Source organism: Peromyscus californicus, unplaced genomic scaffold, assembly GCF_007827085.1.
Source record: "Peromyscus californicus insignis strain IS unplaced genomic scaffold, ASM782708v3 Scaffold_22__1_contigs__length_63687245, whole genome shotgun sequence".
NCBI classification, from domain to species: Eukaryota; Metazoa; Chordata; class Mammalia; order Rodentia; family Cricetidae; genus Peromyscus; species Peromyscus californicus.
In genome coordinates, this window is record NW_026294525.1 from 59294312 (window position 1) to 59312405 (window position 18094).

Consider the following 18094-nt stretch of genomic DNA (forward strand, 5'->3'; position numbering starts at 1 on the left):
TTCCAATGTGGATTTTCAAGTTGTATGTCAAGTTCTTACCACCATGCCTCTCTTCCTGATGCCATCTTCTGCCCTCCAGAGTAGATGTTGAAGACAGAATGTGTTTAACAAGACCTGCAGTGCCAACTGCTGCCACTAATGCCTAACTTAAGGCAATGCTGTAAAGCAGGGGCAGCGCTCATTCCCGATCGCTAGGGAGAACAGGACAGTATAGAAGGAACCACAATGTCTATGGCCACTTGCTCGGCCACTTCTCGTCCACCCCCCACCCCCAATGCTGTGTTAAGTAACCTGAACCAGTGCGGTTGTGTGCATATGGGAGGTCAGTGGGCAGTGGTCAAGAAAGGTGTTATGGGGCTGGAAAGATGGCTCAGCAGTTAAGAGCACTGGCTGCTCTTTCAGAGGACCTGCAGGGTTCTATTCCCAGCACCCACATGGTAGCTGACAATATCTGTGACTCCAGTTCCAGGACTCTGACACCCTCTTCTGGACTCTCCCAGCACCAAGCACCCATGTTGTTACACTTACAAGATGTCACAAAATCACACACAGAATAAAAAAAAAATGTAATCTTTTTTTAAAGGTGTTACATTTCACTTAAGAAAAAAACAAAGCACTTTTTTTTTTCTTTTACAAAAAGCAAATTCTTAAAATCTGGCAAGAGACAGCAAATGCATTGCAGCTCTGTAGCCATTCATTGTCACTCAGCATAAAACTTGAGAAGAGTTCTAAGTCATTTAGCAGAGGATAGCCCAGACTGGTTCTGTCACATTTGTAAAGTAGCATCCCTCATCCCTGACTTCCTAGGCCATCACACTATCTTCTCATCCTTATTTTGGTTTCCAAGTACTTCAAACTCAAGGAGTAGTCCTGGAGGGGGAGGTTCTCCAATCACCAAAAGTGATGGTGCCTCATTTGTAAACTACACTTTTAGCCTGGCTTACAGTACATATGTGGTTAATACCCCAACCCAGTGAGAGCCATGTCCTAAAACAACAAGGCCCAGACCCAGCTGTTACTGAGGCAGGCTATGGGCAGCAAAGGACCTGTCCACACTGCTACTGCTGAAGGAGTAACTCTAAAGCAGCTTCTGTAATTGAAACGTAAGTCACTGGGAACTTAGTTCAGTAGCCGAGTACTTGCTCAGCAAGTGCAAGGCCCTGTGTTCAGTCATAAGCACTAGAAAAAAAGTAAGAGCAAACAACAACAATTACATACAATCAACAGAATGTCTCCAGATCCTCTCTGAACAGGATACAGACTCGTATATAAAAATAACCTCTCTCTTTTAAAGTGTCCGCAAAAATATACCATAATCTCTGAGATGCAGTGAACTGCTATACTACACAAACATGATGCAGTGACTGGGATACAGTGTGAGAAACAAGACGAGAACTTACTAGAATACTTGGATGCCCCTTGAGTGTAAGGGAAAGGGGCGTGTTGTAGATGAATGAATGCAGCAGTGCTACTCAACTGCTCGCTAAACTACAGGACTTCACAAGCTGTAGCACATTCGGAGGGCTACCCATCACTTCTGTTTTACCTTACATTTGAAATTCATGGGCTGTTTTAGCAAAAAGATTATACAACTTTAAAACGTACATGTTTCACCATGCATGGTGGCACACATCTCTAGCACAAAATTTAGGAGACAGACACACGATGTTGAGTCAGAGGCCAACCTGGGCTACTTAATAAATTCCAGGCCAGCCTGGACTATGAAGTAAGACTCAAGAAACAAAACAAACCCAAACCCTACAATTTGGAAATAATCTCATTTGCATTTCTAGACTCACAGGAGACCAAATGAAGTCAGGGAGGAAGCTAGAAATTGATCTAGAAATTATGGCCTCACAAAAGTTCTCACAAAAGTAAGAAAACAGTCAGCAGTATTTTTCAGCACAACCCTACACAGAGGGTAAAACTAAGAAAAACATCTTTCCATTTCCAAAGCTGGCTCTTTCACGTGGCTACTCTCCACAAGCCCCCGGCAGATGGGACATATGATCATTTGCTCAGCCAAGTAGCTCCACTGGTCTACAGTGTGGACTTCCAGCACACTACCCAGCTCTTTACACGAAAATGCCTTCCGAAAGGTGGAGACCATAAAACTGTCTCAGAACAAGAACTCACGGCACAAGAACAATCGGTAGTTTACAGAAGACTCTGAGAATTCTAGAACACTTCAGTTTCAATGCTTGCTGTAGACACCCACAAACTTCAACTGCCAAAGCCTGCTGAAAGTCTGCCAGAGCTCTGCTCTGAGTGGTGCCTTCAGGAGTGACTGGTAACTCAATGAACTCATTCAGTAATTCATCTCCTGATGGTCAGTCCCTTTTGTCCTGGTGATTCCTGAGAGAGTTGCTGCTATTGACTGAGAAGTATGCATTTGAGAGGAACTGATCGGAGATCTCAGGGGTGGGCTCCATTGGGGCTTCTCTAGATGTGTCCCTTCCAGACTCCTGCACTGGGTCACTCATTTCAACCACTTCAAAATCCATTTCGTTCCATTTTTCTGCATCTTCCTCCTCATTCTCTTCTTCACAGTCATTGAGCTCAGAGCTGGAAAGCAAAGCTCTCTGGTCCTCACTCTTTCTTCCTTTTGGCTGGTGACCCAGAGGTAAGGTGGCTAATTTATACATCACAGGAAACAAAACCGCAGTGAACATGGCTGACCCCAGCCCCGTGTACAGAACAACAGGCAGATCGGGGTAGTGTCCCTGAAGAATTCCAATTACTCCAGGAATCGCCATTTCTCCCAGGGCGGCACCAATTACAAAGAATGCTGCGGACTTCCCACTTAGGCTGGTGTACTGCTCGATCCAGGAAATGCCACTAGGAAATGTGGCTGCCATCGAGGCTCCATACACAGAAGTTGCGATCCAGAGACAAAGAGGGCTCTTGTCAAAAAGGACCAGGAAGAAAGATGAGGTCAGGCTGCCAATGTTGCACAACACGATCATGGTTCCAGGCTGTAAGAATGTTGCAAAGAAGATGGCCAGGCCCCTGCAGGCTGCAAAGGTCCCCCAGAAGACGGAGTTCAAGCCGGCTGCTTCACTTTCTTTCATTCCAACATGGGTGGTGGCAAATGAGAAAACATAAGAGCCATAGGTCACCTCGGCTCCAACGTAGAAGAAGAAGAAGAGGAAGAGGAGACAGAGCAGGGCCCTGTGATATTTAGCTCTTCGAGCTTCCTGAGCAGATGCCGTGGCTTTTTCCTGCTTTGAGCGTTTCTTGCAAAACAGACCAAACAGAAAGACAGAGACTACTAAGACATAGGTGCCAATGGAAGCATAGGTCCACAGCAGGTTCATGTCCTCAGGCACTGCAAACAGAGAGTCTGAGGTGGCTCCAGAGGATCGGTTCAGCATCAGAGGGACAAAGTCTGTCTCTGTGTGGTTCTGAGCGGATACTGTCGTACCCCAGGCCAGTTTAGCCAGCAGGGGAGCCAGGAAGGCACCCAAGGCGAAACTGAAGTGCAAGGCCTGCATGTGTGGAGCTCCTTTGTCCCCCCAAAGAGCCAAGATGAGGACGTTCCCACCTGCCAAGGAAAGAAATGATTTAATGATCATTCAATAAGAACACTACATACATCACTATTAAAAAAGGTGTGTCGGGGGGGGGGGGGCACACTGGTACGACCCAGAACCAATGTGATACAAAGACTGAAGTAGGGCAAAGCTATGTTTGAGGAGCTCTGACCCCTGCCACCAGTAGACTGCATCACAGCATCTCTTCTTAACACACAGAATCTACGAGCTGGTAAACCACTACCCACTAGGGCCAGGCACATTAGCAAAGGCTTTCCATAAAATGTGTTAGCACCACACCGGGGGTACACCAATATAACACACCTATCTACTTGAGGGAGAGGGAGAGAGGGAGAGAGAGAGAGAGAGAGAGAGAGAGAGAGAGAGAGAGAGAGAGAGAGAATGATTTTAGCATCAGATAGTAGCCAAATCACCAAACTGTCTATTCTTGTACCTAGCAGCCACTGTCATGGAAGTCCTTACCCAGGGCCCTGACGTATATCCCAGCACCAAGCACAGCTGTCAGACTCTGTTCTGCCGGAGAGCCTATGAGGTGATGGGCAAAAGCATCAAGTCTTTGGCTCTCTGTTTAACTTTCAAATAAGCATACATTTCCACTCTGTTATAGAATATTATTTTAAGATGTGCTACATTTGCTTATGCTCTGGAACATTTGTTTAATGATGCAAAGATGTGTTGCATTCTTTTATGTTGCATGTGTTTAACTCTGTGAAGCTGTGTTACTTTGCCGGCCTAAAACACCTGACTGGTCTAATAAAGAACTGAATGGCCAATAGCAAGGCATGAAAAGGGACAGGCAGGGCTGGCAGGCAGAGAGAATAAATAGAAGGAGAAATCTGGGAGGAGAGGAAGAAAGAGCAAGAGAACAAGGAGAGGAGGATGCTAGGGGCCACCCAACCACACAGCCACAAAGCCAGCCACGGAGTAAGAGTGAAAGTAAGATTTACAGAAGTAAGAGAAAGGTAAAAGCCCAGAGGCACAAGGTAGACAGGATAATTTAAGGAAAGCTGGCAAGAAATAAGCCAAGCTAAGGCTGGGCATTTATACTTAAGAATAAGCCTCCATGTGTGTTTATTTGGGAGCTGGGTAGTGGCCCCCCCAAAAGAGAAAAAACAACCAACAACAACAATTTGGTGTAGCAATGTGAGACTCAAAATCCCTAGGGCCTGAGAAAGCTTAAAAAAAAAAGAGATACAGCTCCTTTAAGAAACTCTGCTGTACAGCAGAGCACTTAAAACAGCTTTTCCCCCCACTAAATAGAAACAAAAAAACCAAGTAAAAAATACCTGCCACAGTGCAGGGCACCAGAATTCCACAGCTGGGGGTGAATGCAGTTCCAGGTCAAACCAACCTCCAACTGGGCTGCCAACTTTAGATTTGGATTTCACAACCTGAGAAGTGGGCGGAGCCCACCAAGAGAGCCATGCACAAGATCCAGGGTGTAGCACAGCAGTCTAAAGTTTGCTTGTGTGGTCAAACACAGCTAAAAGATACGCAGCAAAAGAGTTCCAGATGGAAAAAGCCTCTAAACAGGTTCCACTGTGTTTTGCAATGTACGGAGGCTTAAGAAAGAAAAGAAAATGGGTATAGACAGTCACAGAAAGGAAGAAATAGTTTTAAAAAAAAAGTCTTTAAAGACAATAAAAGTAATATGGAAGAAAAAAGCCATGTAAGGTGGGCTCACAGGGAGTCTGGATCCTGTATGTTATTGACTTGATTTTGAATTTTTTGACTGTCAATAAGCACACAATAGCTGCTGAGAGACATGGGATTGTGAACTGGACTGCTCAACTGAACCAATCTAGATTCTTTAGGAATGATTTACCTTTAAAAAAAGTCAAAAAATGTATTTTTCAAATAGAAGTAAAAAGTGCTTTGGAAAAGAGGTTTTGCTTTTGTTTCCATAGGAAGCAAGAAGCTGTGGATTCATTCCAGGTTAATATGGATCAGATTTGATCAGATGAGACCTCCTGAAACTTGACAAGTGATATCTATCAGCAAAGGTTACTGCTGGTTTTCCCAACACTTGGTCATTATCTCAAAATTTAGGGACTCAGGGACCCTAAAGATACTTTGTCCACAAACAACAGGAAGTAGTTTGGAGAATACTACACCCATACTCCCAAGATATGGAGTGGGTGGTCTTTGGTTATTTGGTGAGTTATGGATGTCTGTTATCATTTAGGAGAATATAGTATATTGATACAAATTTAAAGATATTTTAACATAGGTTAGTAGTTAGTCATTTATAACAATCAAATTTGTAGATATGTTAGGTATGCTTCCCAGATTATATAGAAACATATTTTAGATGATAAATGGTCTTCAAACACTTCAAAGACCTACAGAATATGGCATTTAAAATGTTTTGTTAACATAAGTTTTTATGACAACGAGACAGATTTGTTCCTGGCAGCACCAATTTACATCAGAGATGATGGACATTGAAGAATCTCCTTATGGATTTTGCTTTCATTGTGGCAAGGTTAACCATTGGGCAAAGAAACTGCTTTTGCCTTTGACTATTGACAATGTGCTGTACAGACTGGACATTCATGACACAGGAAAAAGACTGATTGAACTTTGCCAAAACAAGGCAAGTCAGTCCTTCAAAATTCTGCTTCACAGAAGAGTCAGCCAAATATTCTGCAGGACACAGAGGAAAGTGACTGACAAACTTTGCCAATACAAGGCAGGACAGTCCTTCAAATTTCCAGCTTCACTGAAAAGTTTGCTAAACATTCTGGGCCTGTAGGCTGAAGATGGATGCCCAACATTCCAGAGGAACTTTGGGTGACTATCCAGGCAGCCAAATGTCTCTGTTGTTAGATAATATTACATCCTTCTGGGTCTTTGATGGAGTTGAACACTAGATAGTTACAATTGCAGTTTTTCTTAGTTATGATAGAAAGTGAGTTAGATGTAAAACTTTAGATTCACTAAGATAGGATAGATAATGCATTATTTTCTCTGAATATGCTAACTACAAATGGACTGAATATTTTAAATGTAATTCTTACTTGATAACTGTTTTTGTTGTGTATAGTTTTATTATGTTAAAATGAAAACTTTTCTTATTTAGACAAAAAGGGGGAAATGTTATGAAATGTTATTTTAAGGTGTGTTTCTTTTGTTTATGCTCTAGAACATTTGTTCAATGATGCAAAGACGTGTTGCATTCTTTTATGTTGCATTTGTTTAACTCTGTGAAGCTGTGTTACTTTGCCTGTCTAAAACACTTGATATGTCTAATAAAGAGCTGAACTGCCAATAGCAAGACAGGAGAAAGGACAGGCAGGGCTGGCAGGCAGAGAGAATAAACAGAAGGAGAAATCTGGGAGGTGAGGAAGAAAGAGCAAGAGAACAAGGAGAGGAAGATGCTAGGGGCCACCCAACCACACAGCCACAAAGCCAGCCATGGAGTAAGAATGAAAGATTTACAGAAGTAAGAGAAAGGTAAAAGCCCAGAGGCAAAAGGTAGATGAGATAATATAAGTTAAGAAAAGCTGGCAAGAAACAAGCCAAGCTAAGGCTGGACACCGATACTTAAGAATAAGCCTCCAAGTGTTGGGGATTTAGCTCAGTGGTAGAGCGCTTGCCTAGCAAGCGCAAGGCCCTGGGTTTGATCCTCAGCTCCAAAAAAAAAAAAAAAGAAAAAGAAAAAAAAGAATAAGCCTCCATGTGTTTTATTTGGGAGCTGGGTGGTGGGTCCCCCCGCAAAGAGAAAAAACAACCAACAACACCACTCTGTAGTTTTACAACCAAACAGAGCCTAATGTATAAAATATTTCCATAATCTATCCAACAACACGAGAGCAGGAAAGAAAGAGATGGAGTACTGGAGTTGGAGGTAAGCAAACGTCACTTACTCTACAAAGAGGGTCTGCTGGTGGCGAACAGTAACTTTCCAGAAAATGACAGAAAAGAAAAATAGGAAGCAAGCAGCACAGGCTTTGCTGAGCTCACAACTCAGCTGCATCTGTTCCTCTGAAGCCATACAGCAGCTCTATACTTGTTTTGACCTCCCAAATCATCATGGCCTCTTTTTTTTTTTTTTTAACCCTGGTGTGATCAGACACTGGACAGCCTGGGAATTGAACCCAGGTTCTCTGGAACATCAGTCAGTACTCTTAACCACTGAGCCATCTCTCTCCTCTCCCATGGCTTCTTATAGTAAAATGACCAGATGCTATCCTAAAAGGAAAGCCTGTTCCTCTGTACCACACCTACCCATGGAAAGGGCATTGTTCCATGTTAGGATATTCTAAATCACCTCTTGCTCACAGAGAAACATACTTTGTTTATTTCATAGGCAAATGCTCAAAAGTGGATGTTCTGATGTAGCTGCTAGGAGAGTGACTCTGACTAGGTGCTGTGGCCCCACCTGACTTCCAAATGATAGTATAATCTCACCTGCTTTCCTTTTCCTAGCAGTAGTGTTGGAACAGTGCCAAGAACAACACAGGATTCACTGACCTGTATCCAGAACGCCCATTGAAATACCAAAGACAGACATCATGACAACTAGTAAGACTGCTGTCCTGCAGAATGGAGTAAGATAAAGACCAACTGTGGTAGCAGAAAGTGACACCCCTGAAAAGAAACATTAAAAAGTCAGCTAAAACAGCTCTACTTTAGGAAAAAAGATTTATTCATCCATCAGCAATGAAGTATTCTTGCTTCCATAGGAGTTTTAATGCATCAATCGAATTGTCTTTAATCATGCCAATGTATTTAAAAAGGCATGGTAACAGCTCTGCCCTCTTTTCCAGGGTCAGGATCTGAGAGGATCAGCCCGTGCTCAACTCTGACATGGGCAGCAGGACTGAAGTATGGTCTGTATCATTTTCCCACTGTCTCGGGTCCCTTCATCTTCAACCCCAGGTCCACAGAGCCTGGCCAGGTTCCAGGATTCATTCTGACCCCCATGGTCCCAGAAGCTCTGCCTTACCCCCAGATAAGCAGAGCTTCATGGTCAACTGTTACACGAATCCTAATTGGTCTTATAATAAAACCCCAGGACCAGATATTGGGGTAAAGGCTGAAAGATCAGAGAGACAAAGGAACAAGCCACTAGAGAAACTTCTCACCACTGCCGAATCCTCAGGCTGAAAGGGAGCGAGATTCTGTCTCCATGAATCCTCAGACTGAATGCCTCTGAGTTCTCAGCTGAAAGGGTCCCACACTCCTGTCTCCTCCTGCCTTATATTCCTTTCTCTGCCCAGCCATATCACTTCCTGTCTCAACCTTTCTAGTGCTGGGATTAAAGGCGTGTGACTCCCAAGTACTGAGATTAAAAGTGTGTGCCACCACTGCCTGGTTCTCTTTCTCTTTTAAACTGAATCAATCTCAAGTAGTCCAGGGTGGCTTTGAACTCACAGAGACCCAGAAGAATCTCTGCCTCCCAAGTGCTAGGACTAAAGGTGTGTGCCACCACTGCCTGCCTGGCCTCTATATTTAATCTAGTGGCTGGCTCTGTCCTCTGATCTTCAGGCAAATTTTATTTGCTAGAGTACAAACAAAATATCACCACAGTCAACCAATGTATGAGCCTGGAGTGGAACCTAAATTACAGGAAAGGTCAGCATTGCTCAGGGTTGCCAACATTCACTCCCAAGGGCCAATCAAGTTTCCAGGGGGATCAATACAGACTCTCTCCAGCTGCCAAAGCGGGAAGAGGAACACAGATCCAGCTGCCAGGGTGGATGCCAGCACACTCCCATCTCAGGTATTGTCAATTTTCCATGTTTAAAGCTGAGTTGCAAATTTGTTGACAGAAAACAAATAAAAAGCAGTGTTTACTTACCCAAAAGTAAAAAATGATTTATACACCCAAAAAGAACTCCTCCGATCATAGAGCCACATAAATATCCCGAGGCACGGCCCACAAAAATGAAAGACAGACTGCTGATGTTTCGGTTCACATTCCTTGCCAAATCTGGAAAGGTGGGTCCCAGTATAGCAACACTCAGTCCCTACAGTTAAAAAAGAAGAGAGCTTTACTCACCACTGAACACTGCCCAAGAAGCAGCATTTCCATGGTAACAAAAGCACAGGTGGGAGATTACAATCCACAAGGGGCTTCGGACTACATTAAGTCAAACCTAAGGAAACACATACATTACTAGCAGCAGAATCTACACACTCCCCAATGGGTTTTTATTCACAACCCTTGATATTTTTAAAGTTTTTGCTTTGTTTTGGAGACCCTAATTCATAATCTTCCTGTCTCAGTCTCCCAAATGTTGGTTCGGCTAGTGTATTACAACACACATAACTTACAAAACTATTTGTTTTTTTTTCCCTTCTGCTTCAACTGTTTAGTATTGAACAATACCCTTAAAGACTGTAATGCACTAATAGTTACTATGTAACAAACTAGGGGCTGAGGAGGCGGCTCAGTCAGTGAAGGGCCTGCTGCACAAACACCAGGCCCTGAGTCTGGATCTCCATCATTCACATAAAAGGGGCAGTGTCTTAGTTAGGGTTTCTATTGCTACAATGAAACACCATGACCCAAAAGCGAGTTGTAAATAAATAAGTATGTAAGTATGCAGCAAATATGTAAATATGCAGTACGTGAATAAATAAATAAGTGGTTGTGTTGCACTACTCTGCTATAAAGCAAGGGGGTATTCCTTGCCCAAGCAGCAGCCGCAACCAAGGACTGAAGACCAGGTACACACTGGCCCGCAGCATATGCAGGTTCTCATCAAATGTCTTCAAAGCATCGGGAAGACCTGGGTCACACGGAGGGTCTCTATTATCTGCAGTGCTTTTTCCTTCCCTACTTTCCCATTAACATAGTCTTAAGAAACAACTGAGACTCAAACTTTAGGATGCCAAGTGACTCTCTTCAAAGGTTTAAGCCCTGATAACACTCAAGTCAAAACAAGTCTAGGCCAGTGGTCCAGAGCTTCAAGTCCAGCACTCAGGAGGCAGAGGCGGGTGGATCTCTGAATTCGAGGCCATCCTGATCTACACAGAGAGTTCCAGGATAGCCACGGCTACATAGTGAGACTCTGTCTCAAATCATCATCACCATCATCGTGTAGGGAGCTAGAGGCAGGCCAGTGTCTGTGAGTTAGAGGCCAACTGGGTCTACATATTGAGTGTCCAGGCCAGGCAGCCGGAGCTACAGAGTGAGACGTTGTCTTTACAAGGTGTTTCTCTTCTTGCACTTGAATGAAGAAAATCATTTAAGGATCTGAGGGCTTGATTTAAACAGGGCTGTGAACAGGGTAAGAAACATGTCCCTGATGCTATCATTTAACGAGAAAAGCCACTTTCTTCTCAGGACCTATTTTCCCATCTGCAAAATAAAGCGGTTGGCAGGATTTGGTCAGGTCTCCAGGAAGAGGCAGTCTCTCAAAGATTTTCTGTGATCAGTTTGGAGCTTCAGTGGGTGGATGCAAAAGGGGGCAGGTAAAGGCCCGGCCTCCCCCTCCTACATCTGCCGTTGCCCCAGGAAACTTGGTTTGCTCACGTTGCAAAACGTATTTAAATCAGTCTGACAATAACTCTCAAGGATTAGTTACGCCCACTTTTTCCAGATGACAAAACTGAGACCCAAGGAATTAACCAATGCACCCAAAGGTCACACACAGCGCAGGGCACTGGGGAGACCACGTCCCCTGCAGGATGCCTGCTCCAGCCTTGGCCAGAGAGGGTTTCAAGCCTCAGCTCTCACCAGCCCCAGGAAGGCGGCACACAGCACCACGGTGGTGAACCAGCGCAGCACGTTCTGGGCACGGCCTTTCCGCCGAGATGCCTCAGCTTCGGGCTCATTCTCTGCCCCGGGGCCGGCCGGGAGGAGCCGCTGCCCTCCGGCCGCACGGAACTCCAGCTCCAACTCCAGCGTGGCGGATCCAAGATGCTCTCTACCTGCCGCGCTCCGTGCACCCGAGCCTCAGGCGTGCAGGGTGGTGCCCGGCCCCGCCCTCGAGTCCCAGAGTCCCCAGGGCAGACAAGCGAGCCGGGACCAGCCCGAGCAAGCGTGTCCCCGGAGCAAGCCTTCCCACCATGCCAGTGCAGCGCCCGGGAACCGCCCTCCGGATGGCAGGGCGCCTGCGCGGACCACGTTCCGGAAATGAGGCCTCTCGTCAACCAGGAGCGGTCTTCAGACCGGAAGTTGATCTGGTTGCCTTGGCGATCGGACTTCCTGGTCCCGGAGAGGAGTCCCAATAAACTGAGCCAGGGAGTTTTGCGGCTGGGAGACGCTAGGCAGAAAGAGTCTGCACAATCTGGCAGACTGCACAAATCCTGGCACAAGACGAACCTAAGGGTAAGAAGTCACAAAACTTAGGAAGAAAACTGGCCTAAAACTGCAAGATGGTAACTTCCTCAGGCTCCAGGGTCACCTGGAAACCCGCAGGGTTTATTGCATGCTGGTGTTTACGTGCTTTCCAAATCCTTTCTGCTTACTCTTTGAATGTACGAGTGTTCAAAGTCAGCTTCTTACTCCACAATAGTTATCGACCTTCACGTGTAAACTCACGCATGAAGTATCACAGTTAATTTACAGAATACTCAGTATCCTGTTATGCCCAGATAGCGGGGACCCCCAAAAGACCACCACGGAGACCGAATCCCACATGTAAAAGCAAAGAGCCTTTATTTCAAGCTCCACAGCTTGGTCCCTCTGTCTGTCCCACACAGCGGTGAGAGCAGAGAGCCCTGAGCTCAGGTGGGGCAGAGTTTTTATCATAGCAGAGGTTGGGGTGAGGGGATTTCCAGGGTCCAGGACTCTGATTGACTGACAATTGTCTAGGGGTATCTGTAAAACAAAAAATAGGTGTGTGCTAGACTCGGGCGCATCTGGCCACCTTATCTAATGGTTGGAATGTTTGGGATGTCAGGTACTTCCTCATCCCTGGGGGGATCCCTGGGTGGTATCAGCTTAAGGCTTTTCCTGGATCTGGGTGTTGCCTGCCAGTAAGCCCGTCACAGAAGCTGTGTGGTCAAGCTATTTTGGGGCCCCTTCCCAATCCCATGTGATCCCATCTAGGAATATGAATATTAAGTTAGAGTAACAACTTTCCAAAGGCCAGACAACAAACCACTGGCCTTTGCTGAAGAGTGAAACTGTAGCTCAAGAGAGAAGTCTGGGTCCAAACGAGTTATTCCTGCAGACAGTTCCATTGTTATGAGTGGAGCTGGGTTTCAGTTTGTGTTTGCCAAGTGACTGTGCCAGCTGAAAAAGAAAGACCACGTCGTCACGTGATTACAGATTTGGTTCTTGTTTAACCACGGGGACCATGGCCTCAAAATGTTACCAGGTACTGTTCAGTATCCGAAACCCTTTTCCACTTGTATTTTTGTCTCCGATACCCCCTCCCACTTAGGCTCTCAAGCTACCACAAAACTGGGTTTTTCATTACCTGTAAACCAACTTTCCAGCTTCATTTATATGATTATTAACGTCTTCCCTGTTTGTTTCAGAAATATCTCTTAAATTGGTTCCCAACTCTCTCCGTTCCTGCTGTCTTGGCGCGTGTCTTCACTTCTTAGGCTATTTCAAAAGTTTTTAGTGGCTCTCCAATAGTGCGTGTCCTGAAATTTTCAGTGGGACCTTTAGAACACAAAAATGATTAGCTAAGGACATTTTTAAATGAGAATTATTCTGCACACTACAGTACCAACCTACTAGGCAAGGTGTGCCCTCAGGTACGATAGTGGTGTAACTATTACAGAGGTAACTACCACTTTCTGCTTGGTTTTGAGGCCCGCTTCCTCAAGAGGGGATTTTTACCTGGTACTGTAAATCTGTTCAAAAGCTCATGGCTGGGAAAACTTCTGTTTTGCTGAATAGATGTGTTTTCAGACCTCTTTCTAAAGACTTACATGTATACCCATACATAGAGTGTTACTCTCGGCCTTGGTCAGAGACTTTTGGGTTTTGCAGTAGGTAGCAGTCAGTACAAAGACTGGTAACTGGTCAGAGTGCTGAGAATGAGGCTGATGAGTACTCGGTCCTGAACGGGACATAGCTACACCCTCTCTCCAAGGCTCAGGGAACACCGAGGAAGTGAGGGTTCACATAGCCCCTTCAGTAAAGGAAAATAAATGCCTCTGCGCCCCATGAAGTAGATTACTTGTGTGTGTGTGTTTGGGGCAAATAGAACATCTTGAGTACACCTTGTGAGCTGTTGTTGGGGAGGGCTGTTGTGGGATGTTTTGATCACACTCTGACACTCCTGAGACTGCCCAATGAAGTTATACCTTGAATCAGGGGGCGGAGCCAGTGACTGGCTGACAGAATTGGCCATAGAGAAGCCAGCAATTTGGATAGAAAGGACTGCACAGGAAGGAAAGGGCAGGGACTGGAGTTTGAGTATACTCTTGGTTCTGGGATGAGGGAAAAGACTTATCTCTTGCAGTGTCTCTGGCCAAAAAACAAGGTCAGCTGGTTGCTACTTGGCCTCTCTGAGCTAGCAGGTTTTCACCCCAGCCTTTGACTTCTGAGTCTTACTGACAAATAGAATGATAGAGACTTAATTTAAACCTACACATCGTGGCCAGGGGGCCGAGCGACTGGAAGGCCCCAGGCCACAGCCTGAATGGCCAGCGAGGAACTGACCTAGGGGCCGTGGGGTGCCAGACAATAATTAAAATTTCAGTAGATTCATGTGCAGCTGCTAAGCCAACAGAAAAACATCAGCAGGCTTCCAAAAATATTGTTTACCCCAAGAGATCATTTTTTTCTGATCTCCAGTGACTTAAATGCTGTATGTCTTCCAGAAGAGGCAATTGGGCACTTAGGGGTATTATAGATGTCCTATTTGGACCCACCCAGAATATACTGGGGTCTGAGATCGCCACCCTTCTGTTGCCAGGTGTCCCTTTGAAGAGGTGTCAGAGATGGCGTGGCATCATGAACGAGACAGCCTCTCAGCACCTGCAGGTCCAGGCAGTGCCGCTCTTGTTGCTGCTTTGTCAGTGGTACTGTGACTCTTCGCTTCTTCGGTGTTTGTTTTAGAGTGTCCTGGGATTCTGATGGTGGCCAACTGTTCGGGCAAGTGGATAACATCCAGTGATTCTGCGATCTGTTGACTATTGCACACGGGCTGGCCAGCGGAAGTCACAAATCCTCTTTGTCTCCGCAGCATGCCACAATGCTGCACCACTCCAAATGTATGGCACCTATCTGTCGGAATGTGAGCTGTTTTGTTTTCCACCAAATGACCTGCTCTGGTAAAAACTCTGGTTCAGCCCTCTGAGCAGAGGGAACATCAGGCAAGTGAGACTGTCAATTATGTCAAGAGTGGGTAGTTTAACTGCATATCCTGTCTGGAAATGCCCTGTTGATCTCACAAATAAAAACTGTCAGTAAGTAGAACCAAGTAGACCGCCGTTTCTCCTATGTGGAGGAAACAGAAGTAGCTGTTGGGTGCAGAAGGATACTAAAGAGAAGGTACTTAAAACCTGCCACTGAAAAAGGCTCCAGTTAGAGGAGCTCGGGGTAACAAAGTGTGGGGATTAGGTACCACTGGATTGCAAGGATGACTCTCCTATTTATGGCCTAGAGATTTTGCATAAATATCTATCCTCTTCCATCTTGCTTCTTTATGGTAATATTGGGGTGCTGTGAGGGCTGGTACAGAGGATTAGAAACCCATTTTCTTGATAATCTTCCATGGTGGTTTGATTACCGTTAGGGCTTCTTGCCTTGAAGGGTTTTTATGTTTTTATATTAGGCAAGGGTTTGCTTTTATCTATTGTTATCTCAGTTGGGGCAGCTGATCTTATTTATACTATACCTGTTTGTTTGTTTTTGGGTTTTTTGATTTTTTTTGTGTTTTTGGTTTTTGTTTGTTTGTTTGTTTGTTTGTTTGTTTTGCACAAATTCTCCTGGAACTTGTGAAAGGAGGCTGTCAGTTTTCTCTTGTGGTATCTTGTTTGACCCCTTCACCAGTGGAATGGAGAAAATTTGGAGACTGGGACTTCTCAGTGTCTCTAAGTTAAAGATACTATCCCCTTTTGGGGATAGAGCATTTTGTTTCCAAAGAGTCACGTCCTAACAAATGGACAGGGACACAATTTACCCAGAGAAAGAGGTGATGGCCCAAGTTTCTCCCAATATACATTTTACACATGTGGTGATTTGAATGAAAATGCTCCCATAGGCTCATAGGGAGTGGCACTATTTGAAAAGATTAGGATCTGTGTGGCCTTGTTGGAGGAAGTGTGTCACTGGGGGTGGGCTAGGAGGGTTCAGTTGCTCAAGCCAGGCCCAGTGTCTCTGTCTCTTCCTGCTGCCTGTGGATGGATCTGGATGTAGATCTCTCAACTCCTCCTGCACCATGTGTGCCCCATGCTCCCTGTCCTGAGGATACTGCAATAAACCTCTGAAACTGTAAGCCAGCCCCAATTAAATGCTTGCTTTTTATAAGAGTTGCAATGGCCATGGTGTCTCTTCACAGCAATAAAACACTAAGACAATAGGATTTGCTTTAAAGGCAGTATGGGTAAATTAGAATCTCCCACCATTTGAATTTTATTTTTATTCTGAGGGAGATTTTATACATGGTGGGATGTAAAATAGAGTAACCCAAGTATCTGCCAGGGCCTTTGTTTCCTGTTGGCTAATAATTCTCTGTTTTTCCTACCATATTAGTAGTGAAAACCCCCCTTATTTCCCAGAGCAGTCCTGTTATTGCCTGCCTTTTCCTTCATGGTTTCTTGCAGAGGCTGTGGCCCCTGTGAGAGAACACCTCTTCAGCTGCAGTTTCTTTTGTCTTTTTTCAAGATGGAATGAATTAGAAGGTTTCTTTCCCTGTTAGCTTACCTGTTCTTGTAAGCTCATAATTTGGATAGTGGTGCCTTTTTCCTTTTTTTATAATAGTTCTAGAGATGGCTAAAGTACCAAGGTCATCCATCTGTGGGAAGGGAGACCCATGTTGTATTACTGCGATCGACTAAAGTGGCCAAATCTTCTAGCCCTTCAGTACTGCAGAATTGAATAAGCCATCACTTCCATCACCTCAGAGTTCTAGGAAGTCCTGAATGGTTTGCAAAAGAGACACAGAAGTCAGGTACAGTTCTTCCAGCTTTACCTTACAGGGCAGTATTTTAGCCCCGTCAGGAATTTGTGGGAATAGTTTTGGTACCACACCAGAGGCAGTTTCCTAATTCATGACAGGCAATTATTAGCATCATTAATCTTATTTTATCCAAGTCCTCAAGGAGATTTCTCCATTCCCCAAGCAAAACCAAGAGAGGGAGGGGCCCTTGGACTGCAGAAAGCAGGTAGGACTGCCCAAGCTTGCCCTCTTTCCCTCCTCCCTCCCTCCACCATCTTCCCTCCCTCCACCCTTCACTTTCCCTCCTCCCTCCCTCCACTCGCCTTCCCCTCCCTCCATCTTCCCTCCACACTCCTCCTCCTCCTCCCTCCTCTTCCACTCCTTCCTTCTCCTCCCTCCACTCCCCTCCTCTCCCTACCCTCCTCCCTCCCTCCCTCCCTCCCTCCCTCCCTCCCTTCCTCCTTACCTCCCTCCCTCCCTATCTTTCCTGACAACCAAAGACCAACCCCTCTGCTTCCTGGTGAGGAGCTGTCTTTCCCTTAAGCACCCTGCCATGCAGTTCTGCTTGCCACAGGCCCAGAGCAGCCAGGCCAAGCAACTTAGATAGAAACTTCTGAGCTCATGATCAAAATAATCCTTTTTTCTTATAAATCTGTTACCTCGGATATTTGGCCAATATTGGAACATTTGATAGAAGTTTGATGTGGTGAAGTAAAGGACGTGAAAGAGAATGGAAAATGATGTGGAAAAAATAGGCCAGGTCTACACTGTAGAGAGCTTTGTGTATCATACCAAAAAGTTTGGATTTGGCCAGTGCACATCTACTAGTAAAACAAGATTAACAAAATAGAAAATGTTTTCTTTTTCTTTTCTTTTCTTTTTTTTTTTTTTTTTTGGTTTTTCAACACAGGGTTTCTCTGTGTAGCTTTGTGCCTTTCCTGGATCTCACTCTGTAGACCAGGCTGGCCTTGAACTCACAAAGATCCACCTGGCTCTGCCTCCCAAGTGCTTGGATTAAAGGTGTTCGCCACAACCGCCCGGCTTAGAAAATGTTTTCTAAGTGTGCCGGTTTAATAAATTATCTTTTTGTTCTAGTTCAGTTTTTGAGTCAGAGTCAAGGGTGACCTGAACTCCTAATGCTCCTGATTGTACCTCCCGCAAGCTAGGATTACAGGCATGCACACCACACCATCAGTTTTACTTCTACAATTATTTCTAAAATCAGGTTTCCTCTGTCAGAAGTTTAATTACAACAAGTTTACTTTAAAGATAGTGTTGACTTAGATTAAGGATTCTAGGCCACATCTCAACCGTAAGATAGAGTCATCCCTCAGCTGAGCTAAACAGACTTTGTATGCAGAACTGACAAATCAGAAATGGAAAGAAAAGCAGATGAATCCATCAGAAGTTACTTTCTTGTCTGGTATGGTGGTGCATACCTGTAATCACAGCCCTTGGCAGGTAGAGGCAAGGTCAGTAGTAGAAGGCCAGCCTTAGCTACAGTAGTGAGCTTGAGGC

At 45.0% G+C, this 18094-nt stretch overlaps 2 protein-coding genes across 2 annotated transcripts; one reads left to right on the top strand and one right to left on the bottom strand.

Moving 5' to 3' along the window:
- Nucleotides 1-554: 554 nt before the first annotated feature.
- Nucleotides 555-11460, bottom strand: LOC128118658 (sodium-dependent glucose transporter 1C-like). Its single transcript, XM_052751443.1, has 4 exons — nucleotides 11245-11460; nucleotides 9361-9529; nucleotides 8031-8147; nucleotides 555-3544 (listed from the first exon to the last, which is right to left on the bottom strand). Exons 2-4 carry the CDS (start codon nucleotides 9407-9409, stop codon nucleotides 2331-2333), a joined length of 1380 nt encoding a protein of 459 aa, XP_052607403.1. The 5' UTR covers nucleotides 9410-9529; nucleotides 11245-11460; the 3' UTR covers nucleotides 555-2330.
- On the top strand, nucleotides 10964-14892 carry LOC128118213 (uncharacterized). The gene is made up of 3 exons (XM_052750681.1): nucleotides 10964-10979; nucleotides 11108-11838; nucleotides 14533-14892. Exons 1-3 carry the CDS (start codon nucleotides 10964-10966, stop codon nucleotides 14548-14550), a joined length of 765 nt encoding a protein of 254 aa, XP_052606641.1. The 3' UTR covers nucleotides 14551-14892.
- The last annotated feature ends 3202 nt before the right edge of the window (nucleotides 14893-18094 follow it).